The sequence below is a fragment of the Mytilus edulis genome, chromosome 3 (assembly GCF_963676685.1).
Source record: "Mytilus edulis chromosome 3, xbMytEdul2.2, whole genome shotgun sequence".
In the NCBI taxonomy this organism is placed as follows: domain Eukaryota; kingdom Metazoa; phylum Mollusca; class Bivalvia; order Mytilida; family Mytilidae; genus Mytilus; species Mytilus edulis.
In genome coordinates this window covers 82,300,286-82,323,627 of record NC_092346.1, presented here as the reverse complement: position 1 = coordinate 82,323,627, position 23,342 = coordinate 82,300,286, and the positions used below count along the sequence as shown (strand labels likewise).

At 33.1% G+C, this 23,342-nt stretch overlaps 1 protein-coding gene across 3 annotated transcripts; it reads left to right on the top strand.

Annotated features, from left to right (window-relative positions):
* Positions 1-22,478, top strand: LOC139514532 (solute carrier organic anion transporter family member 4A1-like). 3 transcript variants are annotated; one of them, XM_071303894.1, is made up of 14 exons: positions 1-146; positions 3,088-3,413; positions 4,931-5,149; positions 7,904-8,006; positions 8,434-8,555; positions 8,803-8,924; positions 9,772-9,910; positions 10,365-10,557; positions 11,070-11,220; positions 12,361-12,527; positions 14,794-14,858; positions 17,970-18,219; positions 20,521-20,576; positions 22,010-22,478. In XM_071303894.1, the coding sequence occupies exons 1-14, from the start codon at positions 91-93 to the stop codon at positions 22,024-22,026; spliced, it is 1,986 nt and encodes a 661-aa protein (XP_071159995.1). In that variant the 5' UTR covers positions 1-90; the 3' UTR covers positions 22,027-22,478. The 3 variants fall into 3 exon arrangements, with proteins under 3 accessions (XP_071159995.1, XP_071159993.1, XP_071159996.1); XM_071303892.1 differs by lacking the exon at positions 20,521-20,576; XM_071303895.1 differs by lacking the exons at positions 3,088-3,413; positions 20,521-20,576 and having other exon boundaries at positions 11-146.
* Positions 22,479-23,342: the final 864 nt, after the last annotated feature.

Genomic DNA, 23,342 nt, shown 5'->3' with positions numbered 1-23,342 from the left:
CAATAAACATTTCCGTTTTATGAAGTTGGATTATTTAACGAAAAACAACTAATTTGCATAACATAATTAGACAAAAACATTGTTATTGAAATGACTCGCAACAAGAAAGAAGATGAGCGTTATGGATATGGAAAGTTTAAACCAAGGTATGTAAATCTCCTGAATAGTAAAGTAAGACTTAAACCTAGGGGTAAAATTACTGCTTTATTCATGTACAATACGAATAGTAAACAAATGATTGTGAAATAAGAAAAGTAAATAAAATAACGTGCAATAAGAATAGTAAACAAACGAATGTGCAATAAGAATAGTTAACATAAGAATGAGCAATATAGAATATCTTGTTCCATCAACAACTCATAAGAATTGATATGGTACACATCTCCTCCTTTGCATGATCCGCCTGTCATGCAAACGTACTGGATAACAATTACTACTAAATTCATTTGAAATAGTAACGAGCAATGTCAATGTCAAAGCAAAGCTTTCATATATGATAAGAATTGTCTTGTATTTACGCAAGACGCGCGTTTCGTCTACAAAAGACTCATCAGTGACGCTCGAATCCAAAAAAGGCAAAAAGGCCAAATAAAGACGAAGTTGAACAGCATTGATGACCAAAATTCCTAATAGTTTTGGCAAATACAGTCAAGGTCATCTATTCCTGAGGTAAAAAAGCCTTGATATTTCAAAAATTCAAAGTTTTGTAAACAGTTCATTTAAAAAAAATGACCATATCAATGATAACTCAAGCCAACACAGAAGTGCTGACTACTGGGCTGGTGATACCCTCTGGGAATTAAAACTCCACCAGCAGTGTCACCAACCAATTGGTTGTAAATAAACTCATCATAGATACCATGATTAAATTTGTTCAATTAAGATGCCACTTGGCATGCTATGTTATAAGTAAGGCTTTCAACTAATATCGGAATAACTGCTGAATTCATGTGCAATAGGAATAGTAAACAAAAAAAAGGCAACGGTAGTATACCGCTGTTCGAAATTCATAAATCGATAGAGAAAAAACAAATCCGGGTTACAAACTAAAACTGAGGGAACCGTATCAAATGTAAGAGAACCACAACACAACAGAAACACAACACTAAAATGTAGCACACACACAGAAACGAACAATAACATAACAATGGTAATTTTCCTGACTTGGTAAAGGGCAATTTTAGAAAGAAAAAAAATGGTGCAAAAGAGACAATGTCTTATAATTACGCCATTACTGTTAATCGGAATGGTAACACATCTCTTGCTTTGAATGCTCCAACTATCAAGTGATTGATATACGCAGGAGATTTTGAGTCCAATTCGACGAAAGGCAGTCAAAAATACTCTTCTCTTAGACTGCTGTGAGGCTTGACACTAAATCCACTGGATTGATTTTTTAGACTGGAAAAACTTGTTTTATCTATAAATTAAAATTTGATATGAAGTAGCTTTTTAGTAGCTGCGAGTACCATTAGATCGGTATTGCATGTTTGTTTGTCTTGTGTATTTTCTGCCAATCTAATAAGAATAAAGCCTTTTTCATTTTTATAGTTTGTTCTTATTTCGTACTGTTACACTGATATTCTAGATAAGAGCAGGATTGACCACTTTCAAACATGTTTTACCCGTCACAATGTTTATATGCCTGTCTCAAGTCAAGTCTGTAATTCAGTGATGGTCGTTTATAGTCTAAAATATAAATCCTCTCGATACCGTAACCTTTTCATAACTGACCGAATGACATGGGTTTGCCTATTGTTGAATGATGTACGGCGACTTACAGTTTTTTATTACCTCGTCCTTTTGGTCTCAGATTTACAATTGGCTTATAAGCAATCGCATCTCGTTATTCTTATTTAAGGAATTTGTAACGATGAAATAACATTTAGAAATTGTACAGTTATGAATAAAACAAATATAAGAACGGTACCGCTATGCATTATGAAATCATTTTCCTAACTCGAAGAAACTGAACACAAATATTTATTTTGTACCAGTAAATTAAAACATTATCATACACATATGCACACTCACGGTACTACAATTATTTTTTTATCGATACAAATATTTTGGCAGTGCACAAAGAAAGTAAATTCACAAAAATACCGAACTCCGAGAAAAATTCAAAACGGAAAGCCCTAATCGAATGGCAAAATCAAAAGATCAAACACATCAAACGATGTAATCGACAAGGATATGTTTGTCCCTGACCCGACTGTTAATTACATTTTTACACCAAATTCCTTGGCTGTTGGATGTGAACTAATTGATGTTTTAGTCTAAGATACATGATTGTTTTATTAGTTGTTATTGGCTTTGAACTAGAAGATCTTTACTTCGTGTCTTTTTTTGTTGTTGTGGGAAATGTATTTTCGTTAAATGTTTTCTGTTTTGTAACGATCTGAAGAGTTAACCTTTTCATCTGATTTCTATAGTTTGTTCTTATGTTGTACAGTTACACCACTGTCCCAGGTTAGAAGATGCTAGCAGTTGTCTCATTGAAAACCATATACCTCATCTCCTTATTTTCTATATGCATGTATGTGCAACGTTGTTCCTTTAACGTTACAGCCATAAAAATCATGAACGATAAAGCCATGTATAGAACAGTGTTCCTCTAGATCTTAAAAACGGTACAGCAATGAATAGAACATTTTTATAACTCTAAAAGATAGGCGGAAGATAACAACGGCGTAGTCAAACACATAAGTCGAATAGACTGACGATACCACGGTAAACAACGAAAAACGATCAAATGACAAACAAGTCTACAAACACAACATAGAAAAAAACTAAACACTAAGCAATACTTGATGCCAGGTGCTCCGGAAGGGAAAGCAGATTCTGCTACACATGTAACACATCTGAACGGCGAAACGGTACAAAAATTAATAGGACATGGTTCTTTAATATCAGAAACGATGCATCCTAACATTGCTTCCAACTCTAAGTACGTAACTAAACCGTATGCAAAATCACGTTTTGCTGTATTATATATTATTCTTCGGTTTTAATTATTATGGAATCATGATTTCAAACTCTTATTAAATGTTTCTATTTCTATTACATTGTACTGTCTTCCTCTAGCTGTCTACAGTGGATGAATTCTATACGATGGTTCGTCTTTTGGCAGTGTGTTATCAATTTCGTCGATGGATTCATGGTGTATGGTGTGATAAGTGTTATAATTCCTGCTTTGGAGAAACGATATGACCTGTCAAGTTCTAAATCGGGTCTGATTTCAAGCGCAAACGATTTCGGAGCTTTTGTGATTTTGATTTTTGTGGGTTATTTTGGAGAGAGACGTCACAAACCTAGAATAATGGGAGTAGGAATTTCTTTGCTGGCTTTTGGAAGTCTCTTGTTTTCTCTGCCACAGTTCATAGGAGGACGTTATGCCTACACAGTTTCAGGTAGACTATGAGACTAATTTAGACTAATAACAAATAAATGATATTTAAAGACATATAGTGGATCTGTTTTAGTGGTCAAAAAGCTATGTCTTCCCTTCATGTTTAGAAGTTATCACAGTAAAAAAAAATGTCCAACAATCGTATTCTAAGGTCTTCTCCAAATAACAATGTATAATGTCGTGGCATCTAAGGAAATATATGTGTAATTGGTGGGAACCATAACTAATTTCAATATATCTAACAATTTATTATATGAGAGGTTGTAGAATGCCTATCCCCCCAAAACCTCACCACAGAGGGGGAAAAATGCCGGTGCTCTTAAAATGTCTTGTCCTGGTAGTTTAGAATATAATTATTTCAGTGGTCGGGTTCTGAACAGTTTTTGATATGTTAATCATTTACGATATCAGGGGACGGGGTACAAATGTATAACCACCATCGAAAAAAATCTATATTGTTCTAGGGCACTAAATGTTCTTGTCAACCATTAAGACTACTAGTACATATTGTTTATGGTGGGAATATGAACAGTTTTCAACCTAATAAACAATTTTGATATAATTTGAAATGGACATGACACACAGGAGCAAAATCTAGGGTAATAAGGAATATATCTAGATTAGGAGTTGGATGGGAACAATTTGGAATATTTTGTGATATATGAGGCGCGGATCATTACCCACTAGTACTAACTCTTAGAATTGGTACAGCCATGTAATATCATGATTTTTTAGTATTATATATGATTCTTCTGTTTAAATGATTACGACATGTTCAAAACTGTTTTTAAATGTGTCTGATTGTATTACTTTTTGTGTCGTCTTTTTTTTATGAGATACACAAAACCGCTTTCCCAAAATACAAGACAGAAATTTATTTCGTGGGAATGACAGGAAATGTGAGATGTAACTAGAATCATGAATCGAAATAAAGGAGCATTGTTTCCTGATTCCGTGTACCAATTTGCAAAAAAAATCATAAACAATGTCAAATTCCTAAATTCTCATACACACTTAAATAAAAGGAAGGTACAGCTATATACAAATGTATTAGTATTACAGATATGGAAAGAGTAGATTGTATCTTCATGACATGTTTGCTAAAGACACCTTCTGAAGAGATTGAAGTTGTTCTTTTCCATACAAATATTTCGACCCGTTAATAATGGAATAGCTCAGATGTAACCTTCTTTTATCGAACAAAACATCAGTTATGCGAACACATATTAATAAGAACTGATTGATTAATTAATTGGTGTTTAACACCACTTTAAACGCTATTGTGCTATTTCGTGGCGGTCATTTTTTTATTGGTAGAGGAAGCTGGAGTACCCAGAAAGAACCATCGACCGTCGGAAGGAAAATTAAAAAAATCTAGCCTACAAAGATTGGAGTCCAGCGCATATCAATAAAGACAAATGATATAACTGTCAGAACGCAAACAAATCTAAGAATCAATTAAACGATAAAGTCATACACCATATTGCTACATAATAAAATGTGCTTCTCTTTTGTTAGATTCATATAACAACACAGACAATGTTTGTAATCAGAAAAATACAACTGGAGCATCATGTTCGTCTACATCTATGGATATCAAAGACAACTACAAAACTTATTACGCCATGTTTATCGTGGGACAAATGTTTCTTGGTATTGGGGCTGTTCCTGTATATACCATAGGCCTTACCTACTTAGATGAAAACTGTAAACAAAAATTAACTTCATTTTATACCGGTAAGTTCACATAAAACATACAAGTTTGTGCATGTAGCATATAAAGTCATTTTAAAATGACCTTGTAAGCTTATTGTCTAAATTTTCAGGATATTAAAATACTTGTAAAGCAACAATAGCTTAAGCTAGTTGGTATGGGGTCCTATTGACTTTGTGTAGAATAAATGATTATAGCATATAGAATTGTTAAAATAGCTCGGTAAGAACTGTGAGAATTACTTGTTGGTAAAAAAGGTGTCTTCTGGCTATTCCTACATTTTGTATTTTACTATTCTGGCTATTCCTACATGGGGGATTAGTGGAAGAACAATACATGTTTTTATTGCAAAATTTGTTGTTTTAGTCATTAGTGTCTAATTTGGTCAAAGGTAAATTTACCTGTGGAAATTAAATAAAAATTATTTTTTATATGTAATAATGAGACTTTTTTGTTTGAAAACATGCATAAAGTAATAATTTTAAGTATTTTAATACCATAGAATTTCTAAAAAATAAAACTAATTGAAAGAAAAGGAAGTAAAAGCACTGGAAAAATAAAAATAAAATGAATGAAAAAGTAGTAAAAGCATTTAAAAGTCTGGAAAGTCTAAAAAAAAAAAAAAACACATTTAAAAAGAAAATAAATAGTTACCCACATTTTCAACTTCAGAAAAATTCTCAAAGAATTTAATAATTTCATTATTTTAACAAATTATGATTTTAAAAAAATGAATATAATATCAAAAGTACTTAATTATCATAATCAGATAAGTGTATTAATTGGCCTAATAGATTAAGCGAAGCCAAATGACTATGAACTTTGATTAGCTTTGAACACTATTAACTTGTGCTCAGTGTCTTAACTGAACACCACAAGCTCTACCAAACAATTAAGCATTACTATAAGTAGCCAGATTTTTCCTGTAATAATCATTCTCAGTTCATCATGGAAAATGCACAGTTAGATATCAAGTTTACAACAAATAGATTAGGCAACCAGAACTTAGTACACAATAACTACAAGTTCCAGATAAAGTCAAGACGTGGAGACAGATGTTATTGGAAATGCTCTACCCGTAACTACCCTGCTACTGTCAACACACACAACAACATACCAACCAAAGTGGATGCTAATCACAACCATCCCTCAGACAGAATGCAACTCAGAGTAGACGATGTATTACAACGTATGAAATCTCGTTGTAAAGATGAACTCACTGCAATACCAACTGTCTATGAAGAAGAATTGGTAAAACTACGAGAGCGGGAATGGAATGATGACACACGCCAACTAGTAGAACACACACCATGCAAAGACCAGCCTTACAACGAGAGACATAAACTAATACCAGCACTACCAACAACAGTAGAAGATATCACAGTAGATGGTGAATGGGCTCAAACTACTACTGGTCAACCCTTCCTACTTGCAGATGATAACACCAATGGGCGAATGCTTGTATTCAGTACCCAAGAGAACCTATATCATCTAGCAGCAGCAGACACCATTCTATGTTTGTCCAACACTGTTCTACCAGCTGTACACATTCCACGCCAAAGTTGATGGTACTATGTTTCCACTGGTTTACTGCTTCCTACCCGGTAAAGATCAGCAGATGTACACAATGCTACTTACTATTATTAAAGATTTATGTAACCAATACAACATCCTTCTTCGACCAGCCAAGATGTTCCTCGACTATGAAATAGCCATCAGAAATGCAACAACTTCAGTCTTCAGACAAGAAGAAGCCTTCCATGCTCTAACATTGATCCAGTACAGAGCTGGCGGGAAACGTATCCCAAGAAAGAGGAAGTACAGGGAAATTGATGACAGACTCCAAACACTGAAGATAAGATTACAGAATGATGAACTTACTCCAGTGGAGTATGGAGATGCTGCTTCTCATCTCCTGCACATTGATTAAGACTTTCTATTCTTTTATATGTTCAATCATGTTCAATGTATTACTATGTGAGTGCTATGAATAATGTCAATTTAGTATACTTTTGGTGCTTTGTTTAGTGTAACTCAAAATTTAGTGCTTTGGTTTAAAGACTGATTTAACATTGATATTTCAAATGATATCATTTACTTATATATATTATTGTAAATAATTGCAAATACTTGTGCATGTCATTATAGCTATAAATTCATATTGTGCTTTTGAATACTATTTACATAAACTGTGCTATGAAATTATTAAATGAAATAAAAGATTGTGATATAAATTATTCTTTTTCTTTATTTTCTACAAGAATTACCTGGATTTACCTTAATTCATTAGATCTCATTAGTTTAGTGTTGTTACAACATAATCCTACATAATCCCATTGTTTACACAAAAATTCTGGGAACTCCTACATGAAATTATACTATTTTACCTATAAAATTCAAAATGTAGGAATAGCCAGAATGAACCGGTAAAAAAAATGGATAAAACTGTAGCATAAACGTATCATTAATATAGTGCAAATACAAGAAAGTTTTAAGGTAAATTCAGTCAGCTAAAAATTTGTACACGTTATTCCTTTATTGATAATGAAAAAATGATATTTTAAGATTGCTTTCTCTACCAGCTTTATTCCATTTGAATGCCAAAGACCGACCGTTGTAACATAAGCGTAAGTTTCAAATATAGGATTATAACAACGACGCACATCGTTTTACGTGTTTTGCGACACAGATTCTGTTTCGTTTCTTTTTCGAAACATTTTTTCTATTTTAAACGTTACTGTTTTAAGGCATACCTAGTTAACTGATGTTTATTTTAGGTGTAATCTTCGCATCAGGATCAATCGGTTCAGCAGTAGGTTTTGTGGTTGGTGGAAACCTTCTCAATATATTTGTTGATGCTAATACTTTGGATGTTACAACGTAAGTACTGACTAATTGTTGTTATTGATGACCAAACTTGCAATTGCTTTTTCTATTATAAATTTAAGTCTTAATCCACAATACGTGTGTGGATTGATTCCCCTAACAAAAGTTAAACTCTCTATCCACTATGTAATGCAACAACTTAATCGTCTTTTTTATTTCTCATTTCTTCCTTCGGTTATTAGATATACGAAACACACTAGAAAATAATAAGTTTAAACGATCTATCATATTGAAAATATGTACGACATATTTTACATTAGACGGTTTAGGCTGTTCTGATTATGCCCTGTGTCAAATGCTATTTATTTTAGTTTTCCAAACTTGAGTTTCGATTGTACCTGATAAGTTATTCCATCTTGTGTAACACGCAATTTCATTATTATGTGTTTTTTTATCCACATCCTTGTGATTTTTCTTTAAGTATACCTCTGACACCATCAGATCCACAGTGGGTAGGAGCGTGGTGGATTGGAATTGTTATCGCTGTGCCGGCCTTTATCTTGATTTCATTTCCCATTCATGGTTATCCCCGTCGACTTCCAGGTAATTAAAGTAATAAAATAGATAAATTCTAGGTAATTAAAGAAATAAGATAGATTTTAAATTTGATAAACAATATATCAATATCGGAACAACTTGATCACAAAACGACGTAGAACTTGCTGTATTAGATAGTAATTAAGATTATATTATATTCTGGAAAGATTTAATGTTTACGACACAGTCGTTGATCCTCGAGGTATCATGTTTGGGTTGTTTTGTAACTTCCCTCCAAAACTGTCTTTTTAAGGTTACAAGGAGCTACAAAAAGAAAGAAAGTCTGAAGCTTATGACAATAATTCTGAAGAAATAACTGCACAACCGTCATTTGGGAAGAAATTGAAAGATTTCCCCAAATCGATTCAACTTTTGGTAAGTATGCTCCATATATGCCGATTATTAAATAAACATATTAAGATACGTGTTATATGATTGTATAACTGTATAACTCCTCTAGTAAAGGTGCAATCAACAAAAATTACCTAACGATGTTTCGATGAAAATTATTGGAGAATATATCTATGGGGCACAGGTGCTCTCGGATGTAAATAAACACGGGGCAAATTCACAAACAGATACAGGATTCATATAGTCCAGACCGTTTGACAATGATTACAAGCATTTTGAATAAGTTTCATAACATTTGAGTGAAACAAACTAAAATCATAGAGCAGAAACAAAAAACATCCGCAATTAGTATGTTTACACAGGGCCATAACATGAACAGTAAAAGTGACGCCACCCAATTTGGAACCTGGTCTGTTTTGTGGTGAAAAGCATCGTGTAACATTTGGTTAAGGCAAACTAAAGTTAGAGAAAGGAAATCAGTTTTGGTGATGTACACGACGAACGGGACGGACGGACAATGGTTACACGTAATGTTCCCTTCGCATAGCGGTCGTGTATAAAAATTAAAGGACACCTTAATTATGGTCCTATATGGCAATCAAAACCCTAAATCAAATTAGTTCCCTCTATCCATACTAAAGTGATACTGGGGATACTTGTTTAAAGGATGGATAATTCAAATGTTTTAATACTATTGCAAATGTAGGAAGAATTTGAAAGTTAAAGTGTGAAATTTTGCTAAAATTCCGAATGAAACTCGTGGGTACTCAGGCAAGATGGCATTAAACAGTTTCATAAATGACATAACTTAATGTTTAGTTTATCAGAGCGGGTAATTGTTTAGATTTATTCATTTAATTGTGTATTCCAGGCAAAGAATCCAACGTTCATTCTGGTCACTCTGAGTAGTGTGTGTGAAACATTGTTGGTTAGTGGTGTGACAACCTTTGGTTCGAAAATTGCACAACAACTATTTAATATTGACCTGGCTACAGCTGGAACTGTCATCGGTAATATCAGTTTAATCATTTTGTGTAAGGTAGTTGTTACACGAAATATCGTAAATGTTACTATAGAAAGTAAAGAGTTATGCATTTAAATTCAAAAAGTTAACAAAAAAAAAAAAAGAGAAGTTACTCTGTAGTGTCACTTAAATCATTAAATGTAGTAGAACCAACTAAATAGAAATTAAGGGAAAGTAAAGTTTATGTTCGCCGAAGTCTTATATTCTCCTATTTTTAATAACTTTCTAGACATTTAGTTTTCTAACTTAACGGTGATTTCCACAACAGGTGTTGTAGTCAGGATTAATCGTATCATAAGTTCTCTGAGCACTTAGAAAACTGTTTAAATTCGCTCGTTAGTACACCTTTTAGCATAACTTCACTACACTTCATATCATTGCAATGATGATCAGGATAATCAAGCAAGAGATCTCCAATGTACATCATGTTTATTATACAGGTGCTATAAGCATTCCTGGAGCCGGAGGTGGAATGGTGTTCGGTGGATACATGGTAAAGAAACTTAAACTACGACTACGAGGAATAATTTACTTTTGTTGTGTGTGCATGTGTTTTGCTGCCGTACTTGCTCCGTCGTTTCTGATGACATGTCCGAGCCAGCCAGTCGCTGGAATATCGACTAGCTATAGACTGCAAGTATTAACATCATAAGATGTAAAAGAGGCAAATATTGAACTTAATATGTTAACTGTCTTAAGATTGCTTTGAATATTAACAATGGTCAGTTAAATTGTTACAACGATATATATACAATATATGGCAAATCAAAACCACTAATACAAATATAAATAACCTTTTTTCAAAGCAGAACCATTGACAGGCATTGTTTAATGTTAATAAAAATAATAAGTGTTACCGTAAACCGTGTGGTCTAAAGACCCCCTGAGAAAAAAATATTAGTTAAGTATTAATACGATGAACATTTTAGACAATATGCGTCTTTGTACTCCGAAAACAGATGCCGTCAACAATGATCTTCACAATATATAACTTTTCATATTCAACCACAATTCCTGCAGAATTATATGCGTCTTTCTTGCAAATTTAAAAGTTTAAATCATCATTCCCTTTCATCCAAATTATAAATGTTCAAATGTAGCCAGTTATTAACCAAATATTAACTATGATTGTATTAATGTTTTAGTGGCGAAAAGATTGACCTTGTTTCTAGCTGTAATTTACACTGTCATTGCACAACAGCTGGGTATGAACCAATATGTGACCTCAACAAAACTGTTTACTTCTCACCTTGTCATGCTGGTTGTACAGACACTGTACTACTAAATGGTACGAAGGTAGGATTCTTACTTTGAAATGGAGGCCTCAATCCCCAACTTCCTGGATCTGTCATAGATTATATCGGTAATACAGTTGCTGTCTCCGAACATATTTATAATATAACGCTTTAACTGCAAAAGAATTGAGACTCAAAAATATGTGCAACTGCTGTTGTCTGCTCTATGGTGGGATTGTTGTCTCTTTGACACATTTCTCATGTCCATTCTCAATTTTAACGTATATTCAATGTCTGCCATTTTAGTACTGTATCATATGTTTATTGATTTATAGATTTTTTATTGATTTTTTTGGGGGGGAATGGAGGGAGAGGGGGAATTCAAAATGGCGAAATGTTTTGTTCAGAATCAAAAGCTTGTTAGTGGTGTTTTTTTTTAAAGATAAGAGTTGGATACATAAGGCTCTTTTAAAATGCTTTATGCAATTTGAAAAAAAAGTATGCATGTATAATTGCATACCTGCCAACTTTTCAAAATAACCAATGGTTTTTTTATGTGCAACAGGGCTCTTATAGTCCTAAAAACACCAAGGGGACCTTCAAATATATTTTAATGTTGTTTTTTGGCTTCTGCATACTTCTAAAAGCCTAAAGCAATTGTATAATTAAGTGTTTTGTTTCAAATTATGGACAAAATTGGTCTTTCAAAATTTCCATTGGGAGCTTTCATGGGGGAAAACCCCCGCAAATAGTGACAGTTGACAGGTAAGTGATTGTGACTTATTCTGTGTTTTTATTTGATAGGAATTTATCCAATGATAATTTTAGTATTGTAAACCTTACATTTTTCATGAGCATTACAAATTTTTGCTATTTGTCACATTTTATGACTACCAGAATAAAATATCACAAAACTTAAAGTGTGAACGGACGAGCAAAACAAAGGAACGAACGGACACAATCCCCATACACTAGAAATATGCACTTTTATGTGGTGTTGCTCATACAAGTACAAATTCGGCGATGTCATACAAGAAAAAAGACGGGAGGCGGTTTATGACAATTGAAAGAAATCCGTTGTCATATGTGAAACGGATATTCCATATAACGGTCGATCAAATCGTGCGCTGATGGCGTCCGAAAAACGTTACACTTCCAAAGGGTATGTCTTTATAAGTTTGAACTGATATTTATATTTCAGAGCTATGCTGATTGTAGCTGTATCAGTGCAAATAAGAACGTAGTTGTGGCAGTGTCTGGTAACTGTTCTGAGGACTGTAACTGGTTTTATGTGTTTTGTGGGTTACTGTTCTTTCTGTTATGGTTTACCTTTGCCACGATGTCACCGATAGTAACAACGACATTCAGGTATTTATAGAAAGGTATATGGCATGAACAAAAGAGAACACACAACAATTCAGACACCGTTTACTAAATCTCTGCAGAGGATAACCACCATAGTTCTAAGCACGCAATTTTTAAATTATATTACCCTGATCTTCAACATGTTGATTCCAAAATCAATAGGATTCTTTCCTTTCCCTTTGTCTTTCCATCTGTATACATCACATTCCAAAGAACCAGGTAATATTCAGGTTACCATTCAGAAACCACTTTTCTCCAAACAACAAAAAAGTAATAACACCCTAGCCTTTGATCGATTGCTGCCAAAATCAATTGTCTTCTTTCTCCTTTTCCATCGGAATATGAATTTCATTTCAATTAAGCGAAGAAAACTCAAGTTACCATATCCAACTTTTCTTTATCTAGTAACAGTTACTATGGCCTTTTAAATAGTGACTCAAAATAAATAGCTTTCTTCCCTTTTCCCTAAATCTTACAGCTGTATAAGTTTAATGCCAATCAAGGAAAGGAATCCTAAAATTGATACAGGAAAAAGTAAGAAAATTTCTAAAAAAAAGGATTTAAACGAACCCACTAAAGAAAATATTTTATATATAAAAACTCAACAGACAAAGCTAATACCGGTATCAGTTGGAACGTTGTTGTGAAGTTTTATAATGGATCTCAGCTCGTTCTGTATGTTAACTCTTACAATGATGTCTCGGATTTCAACTAATGTACAAAAAATAAAATATTTTCATTACTAAACAAGTGTGGACACAGATCAATGTGGATATTATGCTTAGATGTGTGAGACTGTTTTATATGACAAAAGGAGTTCTATGTTTTTCCTATAGGGTTCTATATTATTAACTGTGTTTCACAATGACAACCAACCTCGCATTAGGAGTGTTGTTTATTTAATATTCATGTTTATGTTCAAGACGGGCATGGAAGAGACACTAATAGCATTAATTACCAAATTATTATGATAGAATATGTGCCACATCTTTGATTTTGGATACATTTTCTAGCTATGAGAGGAACACATAATAGGTTCATTTTTTCATGATGTGATTTTTTTTATATAGGAATATGGTATCTGAGAACATGTATTTGCTTACTTTTTGTATGGTTCTATTTATATTACTTTGTGGTGGATCGTCAGTATCACAAGTAAAATATTTCGTTTAGATGTAGAAATTGTTTCTCAGATTAGAAGACATTTAATTGTTTTTAGTAATGACAGTGCCTGACTTGATGCTTAGGGCTAGATGACCTAGAAAGTAAACTTCTGTGTTATTTTTTATCAATTTTTTGATAATATCTCCTACAAAGCTGGTCAAAGCAAAATACAGTTTTGACCAGTATGAAAATGATTCCAACAAAAGAACCTTCGTGAGCATGCTTCAAAGAGTCATCTGATAAGATTTCAAGTGGATATTATGAACATCTACTTTATATGTCTTATTATCTAAAAAGTTATAGTATTCAATATGAAAAGGTATTGCAAAATTATTCTATTTTCAACTTTTTGGTTATATGAATACAAATATAAGTGATACCAATACAGTCGGGCAGTTTTGTTGAGGTATGAAAGTGAAGTTATGAACATTTACTGTACAACAATGTTAATTCACACAAATTAAGAAATAAACAAATGAATGATAAATGTTGAACATGTACAATGAAATATTTTCATTACTAAATAAACTTTTCAAGCAGATACACAAATATCATAAAGGTTAAACCATTCTACTTATCTTTAATATTTAAAATACAGAGATTTCTGGTTGAAGAATAAATCTGCTTGTTATAATTTATATTTTTTGTAATACTAGTAGATGTTAAGTGTATTCCTCTCATTGTTTATAAAATGATAAATTGTCCTTAAAATCTTGGACTATTATACTAATAGTATACTAACAGTATATTAGTCCCAGTTAAAATCTTCCGCTTTTAGACTTTTTGTGAGGCTTTAGTTAGAGCGTTCTTCTTTTCTGTCTAGCGTTATTTTTTTTTAATTTAGTGATTTTCCTGTTTAAGGTTGTTGTCTCCTTTGATTAATTGGTTTTCAAGTTAATGCTATCCCGCATTTTCTTTTATTTATATGGAATGCAATCACTAGAGAAAGAAACACTGTATCTTTTATCATTGTTTCAAATGGTTTTTAACATCTTTGCTAGCCAAGGTCTACGATGGAGTAAAAGGGACCACGTCGTAACCATTGGATAGCGAAGATGGGTTTTTATATGAAATTCATTTTTGTATTATACTTTTTATTTTCCAGATGTGTTTCACAAAAACAACGATCGTTTGCTTTTGCTATACAATGCTTAGCAGCTCGTTTACTAGGTTTGTACTTTGGATTTAAAAACATACATACATTTGAACAATTTGAACATATCAGTCCATTAATATTGGTCGGTGTATATTTGCAGCTCACCTGGCCCGTTGTTGGGTTGCTGCCCCGAAATTGGTAATTTTAAGGAAATTTTACTGTTTTTGTTTATTATCTTGAATATTATTATAGATAGAGATAAACTGTATCTCCCTTTAGGAGTTATTGCCCTTTATAGTCAATTTTTAACAATTTTTAGCTCACCTGGCCCAAAGGGCCAAGTGAGCTTTTCTCATCACTTGGCGTCCGGCGTCCGTTGTCGTCCGTCTTAGTTGTCGTCCGTCGTCGTCGTCGTCGTCTGTCGTCGTTAACTTTTACAAAAATCTTCTCCTCTGAAACTACTGGGCCAAATTTAACCAAACTTTGCCATAATCATCATTGGGGTATGTAGTTTAAAAATTGTGTCCGGTGACCCGCCAAACCAACCAAGATGGCCGCCATGGCTAAAAATAGAACATAGGGGTAAAATGCAGTTTTTGACTTATAACTCAAAAACCAAAGCATTTAGAGCAAATCTGACAGAGGTAAATTGTTTATTAGGGCAAGATCTATCTGCCCTGAAATTTCAGATGAATCGGACAACCCGTTGTTGGGTTGCTGCCCCTAAATTGGTAATTTTAAGGAAATTTTACTGTTTTTGGTTATTATCTTGAATATTATTATAGATAGAGATAAACTGTAAACAGCTATAATGTTCAGCAGAGTAAGATTTACAAATAAGTCAACACGACCGAAATGGTCAGTTGACCCCTTTAGGAGTTATTGCCCTTTATAGTCAATTTTTAACCATTTTGCGTAAATCTTGGTAATCTTTTACAAAAATCTTCTCCTCTAAAACTACTGGGCCAAATTAATCCAAACTTGGCCACAATCATCATCAGGGTATTTAGTTCTAAAAATGTGTGGCGAGACCCTGCCAACCAACCAAGATGGCCGCCATGGCTAAAAATAGAACATAGGGGTAAAATGTAGATTTTGGCTTATAACTCTAAAACCAAAGCATTTAGAGCAAATCTGACCAGGGTAAATTTATTTATCAGGTCAAGATCTATCTGCCCTGAAATTTTCAGACAAAACAGACAACCTGTTGTTGGGTTGCTGCCCAGAATTAGTAATTTTAAGGAAATTTTGCAGTTTTTGGTTATTATCTTGAAGATTATAATAGATAGTGATAAACTGTAAACAACAATAATGTTCAGCAAAGTAAGATCTACAAATAAGTCAAGATGACCAAATTTGTCAGTTAACCCATGAAGGAGTTATTACCCTTTATAGTCATTTTTTAACCATTTTTCTAAAATTTTAGTATTCTTTTACAAAAATCTTCTCCTCTGAAACTACTGGGCCAAATTTAATCAAACTTGGCCACAATCATCATTGGGGTATGTAGTTTTAAAAAGCTGTGGCGTGACCCTGCCAACTAACCAAGATGGCCACCATGGCTAAAAATAGAACATAGGGGTAAAATGGAGATTTTGGCTTATAACTCTAAAACCAAATAATTTTGAGCAAATCTGACATGGGGTAAAATAATTTATTAGGTCAAGATCTATCTGCCCTTAAATTTTCAGACAAAACAGACAACCTGTTGTTGGGTTGCTGCCCAAGAATTAGTAGTTTTAAGGAAATTTTGCAGTTTTTGGTTATTATCTTGAATATTATAATAGATAGAGATAAACTGTAAACAGCAATAATGTTCAGCAAAGTAAGGTCTACAAATAAGCTATCATGACCAAAGTTGTCAGTTTACCCCTTTAAGGAGTTATTGCCCTTTATAGTAATTTTTTAACAATTTTCATAAATTTTTGTAAATTTTTAGAATATATTTTCCACTGTAAATACTGGGCCAAGTTCATTATAGATAGAGATAATTGTAGCAAGAAGAATGTCCAGTAAAGTAAGATCTACAAACACATCATGATCACCAAAACACAATTTTGTCATGAATTTATCTTTGTCCATTGTTTAATATGCACATAGACCAAGGTGAGCGACACAGGCTCTTGAGAGCCTCGAGTTCGTAAATCTTAGTAATCTTTTACAAAAACCTTCTTCTCTGAAACTACTGGGCCAAATTAATCCAAACTTGGCCATAATCATCATTGGGGTATCTAGTTTTATAAATGTGTGGCGTGACCCTGCCAGCCAACCAAGATGGCCGCCATGGCTAAAAATAGAACATAGGGGTAAAATGTAGGGTTTGGCTTATAACTCTAAAACTCTAAAACTAAAGCATTTAGAGCAAATCTGACATGGTGGTAAAATTATTTATCAGGTCAACATCTATGTGCCCTGAAATTTTCAGATGAATCGGACAACCCGTTGTTGGGTTGCTGCCCCTGAATTGGTAATTTTAAGGAATTTTTTTGTTTTTGGTTATTATCTTGAATATTATTATAGATAGAGATAAACTTAAACAGCAACTATGTTCAGCAAAGTAAGATTTACAAATAAGTCAACGTGACCGAAATGGTCAGTTGACCCCTTTAGGAGTAATGGCCTTTATAGTCAATTTTTAACCATTTTTCGTAAATCTTAGTTATCTTTTACAAAAATCTTCTTCTCTGAAACTACAGGGCCAAATTAATCCATACTTGGCCACAGTCATCATTAGGGTTTTTAGTTTAAAAAATGTGTCCAATGACCTGGCCAACAAACCAAGATGGCCACCATGGCTAAAAATAGAACATAGGGGTAAAATGCAGTTTTTGGCTTATAACCCAAAAAACCAAAGCATTTTTGTAAATTTTTAGAAAATATTTTCCACTGTAATTACTGGGCCAAGTTCATTATAGATAGAGATAATTGTAGCAACAAGAATGTTCAGTAAAGTAAGATCTATAAACACATCACCAACACACAATTATGTCATGAATTTATCTGTGTCCATTGTTTAATATGCACATAGACAAAGGTGAGCGACACAGGCTCTTGAGAGCCTCTAGTTTTATAATACCAGTTTTATTCGGATAAAATACTCAAATGATAAAGTCAAAATATGTATCTTGTTTCACATTGTAAATGGCTTAATCACATGTTTTTATTTAAAACTTTTCTTATTTCAGGTACTACGCCTGGACCTATGTTTTTGGGTGCCATCATTGATAGTACGTGTGACTTGTGGCAAGATACCTGTGGTAAAAAGGGTTCCTGTTGGATTTATCGAAAATATGACTTAGTGACCAGTCTAATGACTTGGTGGATATGTGTTAAAATTATTGGAATAGTATTTTTATTATTTGCTGCCAAATTATACAAACCATGTACAGAGAGTATAGAGGTAAAACCTGAAAAGTCAACTTTGAATGAAAAGCAGTAAGAACATATCTATTAAATGAGAAATAACTTTTACGGAGAATGTATAATAAATGCTCTGATCTGTATATATATAGTGAATATACAGGCTAACTGATGGAAAATTCAGATAAAAAAATCAGATATGTCGGTTCCATAGGAAAGCACCAACAACAGCGAAACTCGTATTTTGGTTTGTATAAAGAAAGACTTGATAGAGAACACAGCACTTGACAATTGTTTATTTCATTAAACTTTGTAATATCTAAAACTCTTTGTAGTGTTTCTTTACAGTATTATGTTTGTGTAGGTCAATAGAAACTACCAATTTTGACCTCGGATGTTTCCTATAAATTGTAGCCGCTGCATAATTATATATCACGGTTCATGGGTGGTCACTGGACTCTTAGTATCTGACAAAATCTCAATCATGTCCGCTTTTCTTCGAAGGTGACTTACCGAATTAGACTTTTCACTGGTTTGTACTTACTGTATAGCAACACGAAGGGTGTTACTAGTGAAGCAGAATCTGTTTACTCTTTTGAGGCTCGTCAAATCAACTCCGGATTTTGGTTGGATTCTTGTTGTCCAGTCGTTAGTTTTTGTGTTGTGTTTTGTAAACTGTTATTTGTAATTCTGACGAATTTCACTTCAAAAGTTTGTGTTTGTATACCTGAAATTGGTTCATACAATGAATATACATGAATTTATTTACGATATTTGTATATTGCGACATTTGCACCGGAACGTAGAACTGCGATGTTATTACACGAAATTGCGATATTTGTACTTGAACTTATGAATAAGATATTTAACATTTACCTACGATATGTTTACAATATTTGATTTTCTTTATTTATTCACAAATATAAAACAATTTATTTTTGACGTATCGTGTCATCAACTCGGTCAAGTATATAATTTGTTTTAGTTGACATACAGCCGATTTTATCCAGTCCCGTATTTCTGATTAAAGCGATGAAATTTCATTGTAACGGGTATTATTCGCTCTAGTACCACCGTCTAATAAAGAGTCATAATTACTATCAATCTGATCATATAGTTTATTAGTTGAATATCTATCATTGACGCATCATAGAATGTACTCATAAAGAATTACAATAGATTTATGCATTCAGATTTTAATTAACATGACATTTTATGATTTAAAATGCAAGACATTTTTCATTGTATGATTTTCCATGTAAATAAATGGTTTTCATATCAGCCTAAACTGTACACGTAAGGATAATCAAAACAGAATCAACAGTGTGTTCTTTTACCAGGTAAATAATATATTAAAAAAAAGCTAAATTTTTGTGATTAAATATTCCCGACTTTGTTTTACTTAAAACTGAAACTGTACAAATGTTTTTTAAAAAGGGTGTTTGTTTATGAACAGAAGTAAGTTTGTGATATATGATTAATGAGGTAGCGACCAAATACAAATACCTCCTAATCGTGGCCACTCATATAGAGCTCCAGATATAGTATTTAACAATTTATCTATTATTAGCAGATAAGATTTTTTTTTAAAAGATAGTAAGCTGTTTAACATTAAATTTTGACATGAAAAACTTATCTTTACCCTTCATTATCCTTTTGTGTTATGGCAATCCATTTCAATATCTGACAAATGGAATGTTCCCGTGTGTCTTATTATGGCACCTCATTGATATATAAAAAAGAAGATGCGACATGACTGTCAATGAGACAACTCTCCATAAGCAGCTATAAAAGGCCCCGAAATGACAATGTAAAACAATTCACACGAGAAAACTAACGGCCTTATTTATGCACAAAAAATGAACGAAAAACAAATATGTAACACATACACAAACGACAACCACTGAATTACAAGCTCCTGACATGGGACAGGCACATACATACAGAATGTGACGGGGTTAAACATGTTAGCGGGATCCCAACCCTCCCCTAACATGGGACAGTGGTATAACAGTACAACATAAGAACGAACTATAAAAATCCGTTGAAAAAGGCTTGACTCATCAGATGGATAAAAATACAATTACTACAAATACAAGTGGACGTGGCCGGATACTTGTACATCCCAACAACAAATAGACACTAAGTACAGATCTGAGATTACTCGCAGTCACTGACAGCTAGTTTAAAACCACTAACAACAAATAAAAAATCATGCATCTAAGACTAAATTGTCAATCAGTTCACATCCAACATCCAATGGATTTAGTGTAAAGACGCCATAAAGAGTCGGAGAGGAAACAAGCGAGTTCACTAAGAAAAAAAACAAAATATAAGCTATCTAGCATTTTCTCTAGTGTTTCTGTTCATTTGCAGGAATACTTTTCTTAAACATGAACAGCATCCTAGAAATTTCAAAAAAGAAAGAAAAGGTGAGTCAAATTGAAATGGAACCGGTGTTAGCAATCACTATGTATTGATATTTATATTTTCTTAGTACACTCATAGCATGTCAATGTTTATAGTTGTTGTTACTTTTGATAGGCACTGCAGTAATACTAGCTCGTTCGGGGTAGTTTATCTTGCCAAATAGAAAATAATGTCCTTTACTAGAAGCAATAAAATTAAGAAGCACTTATTTACATTCGTTTGATGTTTTTATTAAATTTTCCTCGGAAATCGGTATTTTTGTTATTTTATTTTTTCAATAACAGTAGGATTACCTTCCTTTCAAAAATTCATGGACTTACGGATGACACTGAGAAACATATTTTGGAACCTCTGGCCTTTGTACGACTTAAATATGTTTTTTTGGGGGGCATTTAAATGTTTCGAAGTTTAATGTGTTGTCTATTTTCTTAGAACTAGTACGCTTTTTTGTTCAGTGGTTAGTTGAAGCCGGCATCCAGATGCGGGTTTTGTGGCTGTGTTGAAGACCTATTGCTGGCTCTGTGCTGTTTTCTGATATTTAGTCTGTGGTTTATTTGCTCTTTGGCCCATTCCCAATTCCCTTCTTAAATTCAAAAAATCCGATTTTTGTTCTGTTAGCGACACCTTGCATCTTGTACTCAAGATAAAGAAAGACTGCAATGAAAGAGACATTATTTCTTCGTGCTAAAGAAAAGCTCCTTCCAAATAATTTCTATTTTTATTAAAACTATGCTTATCAAATAGTTATATGCATCTACATACTTTACGGACGGTGTGAACCAATGTGGACACATAAAAACCGATCAAGTAACAATCCAAAAGATGTGTTGAAATCTAAAAAAAAGAAAAGAAAAGACTTCTCTTCTCTTCACACAAGTAAACCACATTCTACACATAGCGCCAAAAAAAACCAACCTTCTTCACGTTTATAGGAAGTGTTTTTCCCCACCCGATTTTGTTAATATAACGGAACTAAAAACACACGTCATATACAAGTGGGAGGTTTAGCGAGTATGGCTGTGAAACCAGGTTTATCATTCAATTTTCTTGATAAAATACCTGTACCAAGTCAGGTATGTGACAGAACTTTGTCTTCCATTCGTTCTGTTGGTTGATATAGTCGGGGATTTGATTTGATAGTATGGTTTTATGAACCTCCCCCTTTTTCGAGGACGGTATTTTTGTTAATATTTTCTTCGGTTGAGTGCCTTTTTTCGTTTTTCGACAACATGAAATTATACACAAATAAAAGAAAAACATCATAATGATAGTTTTAGATCAATAAACAGTTAATACATTTTTACTGATTTGTCCCCCTTCTTTTCGTTGACTATTACGACTTTGGTTTTTACCTCCTCGTTACCAGATTTTGTTTTAAAAGGTCCTGTTTTTCCAGACCAGACACACGAATTTTAAGTTTTTTGAATAATTGTAGAAATATGTCGGTGCTAAAGCAGGCCAATGGAGAGGTCATCGAGATTTATATGAAGGGAACAATGAATTGTATATTGACATTCTTTCACAACCAGATAACGGAGAAATAAAAGGAACAGGCAATGACAGCTATTATGGAAATTTCGTTTTCAGAGGATTTTGTGCAGGGAATAATACAGTTGCATTACAAGCAAATAGTTTTACTAAAAACCGAACTATCAGTATTCTATATAATGGACAGAGAGCAAACGATGAATTCATCAAAGGGAAATATGAAATAAGTTCAAATGATAAACATTTACCATTGCTTCACGTAGGAGAATTTACACTGCGATGGATTTCAGACAGTCACCTTTTTGAACAGGCACATTGAATTTGAATATTAATAAATACATGAAAATTATGTCTAATATAATTTGTATTTTGTTGTAATTGATTTGATACAATAAAGATGAATTTAACAACCAAAACAATCAAAATTTAAACTACACAACAAATGCAAGCCATACTCCAACATAACAGGGGTGTGCACAAGCAAGAGAGGATGAATAATAACAATGAACTATTAAAGCTTTGTCAAAACGAATTACCACCAAAAACAAACGTACTAGTCTACCCGTGTTCTACGTTAATTGGTTAATTTGTTTAAGTATAGAGCATAAACAAGAAAATTCTGAGTTCAGTATTTGGATACCAAAATAAAGTTAAAAAATCTTTAGACCCTTTGATGTGTTCTGGCTTGTATTGTTTTATTGAAAATCTATACTACTTCAAGACATGTCACAATATGATAGTTTAAGTTGTTAAATAAGATGCCATAAAAATATCAATAAAATAAAAAAAAACAATATATATTGACAAGGAGTACTAGCTTAATGTCAGAACTTCTGTATTGACATGGATTCTTGTTTATATGGTCATAATCGTAAATTAACAGATTGCAAACTGAATTTTTCAGAGACGCTAAGGCTATTCTACCAAGAAATAGATTACCTTAGCTGTATTTAATACAACCTTTCCAAATTTTGAGTCCGAAATGCACTTAAACTTCGTATTTGATATGGCCCTATTAACTTTGTGGTTTCGATCGTCACATTTTGGAGACGAAATGCGCGTCTGTCGTACATTTTTTTTATCCTAAGATCATTGAAGAGTTTATTTGTAAGGATTATTGTGAGAGACATAGAATTTATTTGAAGCGACATTGACAGTAGTTTACCGATTTCAAATCGACCAGAATACAATCTAATGTAAAAACCCGATAGAATCGCACGAACTCCAAAGTAAGCAAAATGCTATTAAATTTCTTAAAACATTACCCTAGAAAAAAATGA

Coding starts and splice junctions, on each gene's coding strand:
- LOC139514532 (XM_071303892.1), top strand. CDS start 91: ATGACTCGCAACAAGAAAGAAGATGAGCGTTATGGATATGGAAAGTTT. Junction 5,150..7,903: donor ATTAACTTCATTTTATACCG/GTAAGTTCACAT, acceptor TGTTTATTTTAG/GTGTAATCTTCGCATCAGGA. Junction 12,528..14,793: donor ATAGTAACAACGACATTCAG/GTATTTATAGAA, acceptor TTTATTTTCCAG/ATGTGTTTCACAAAAACAAC.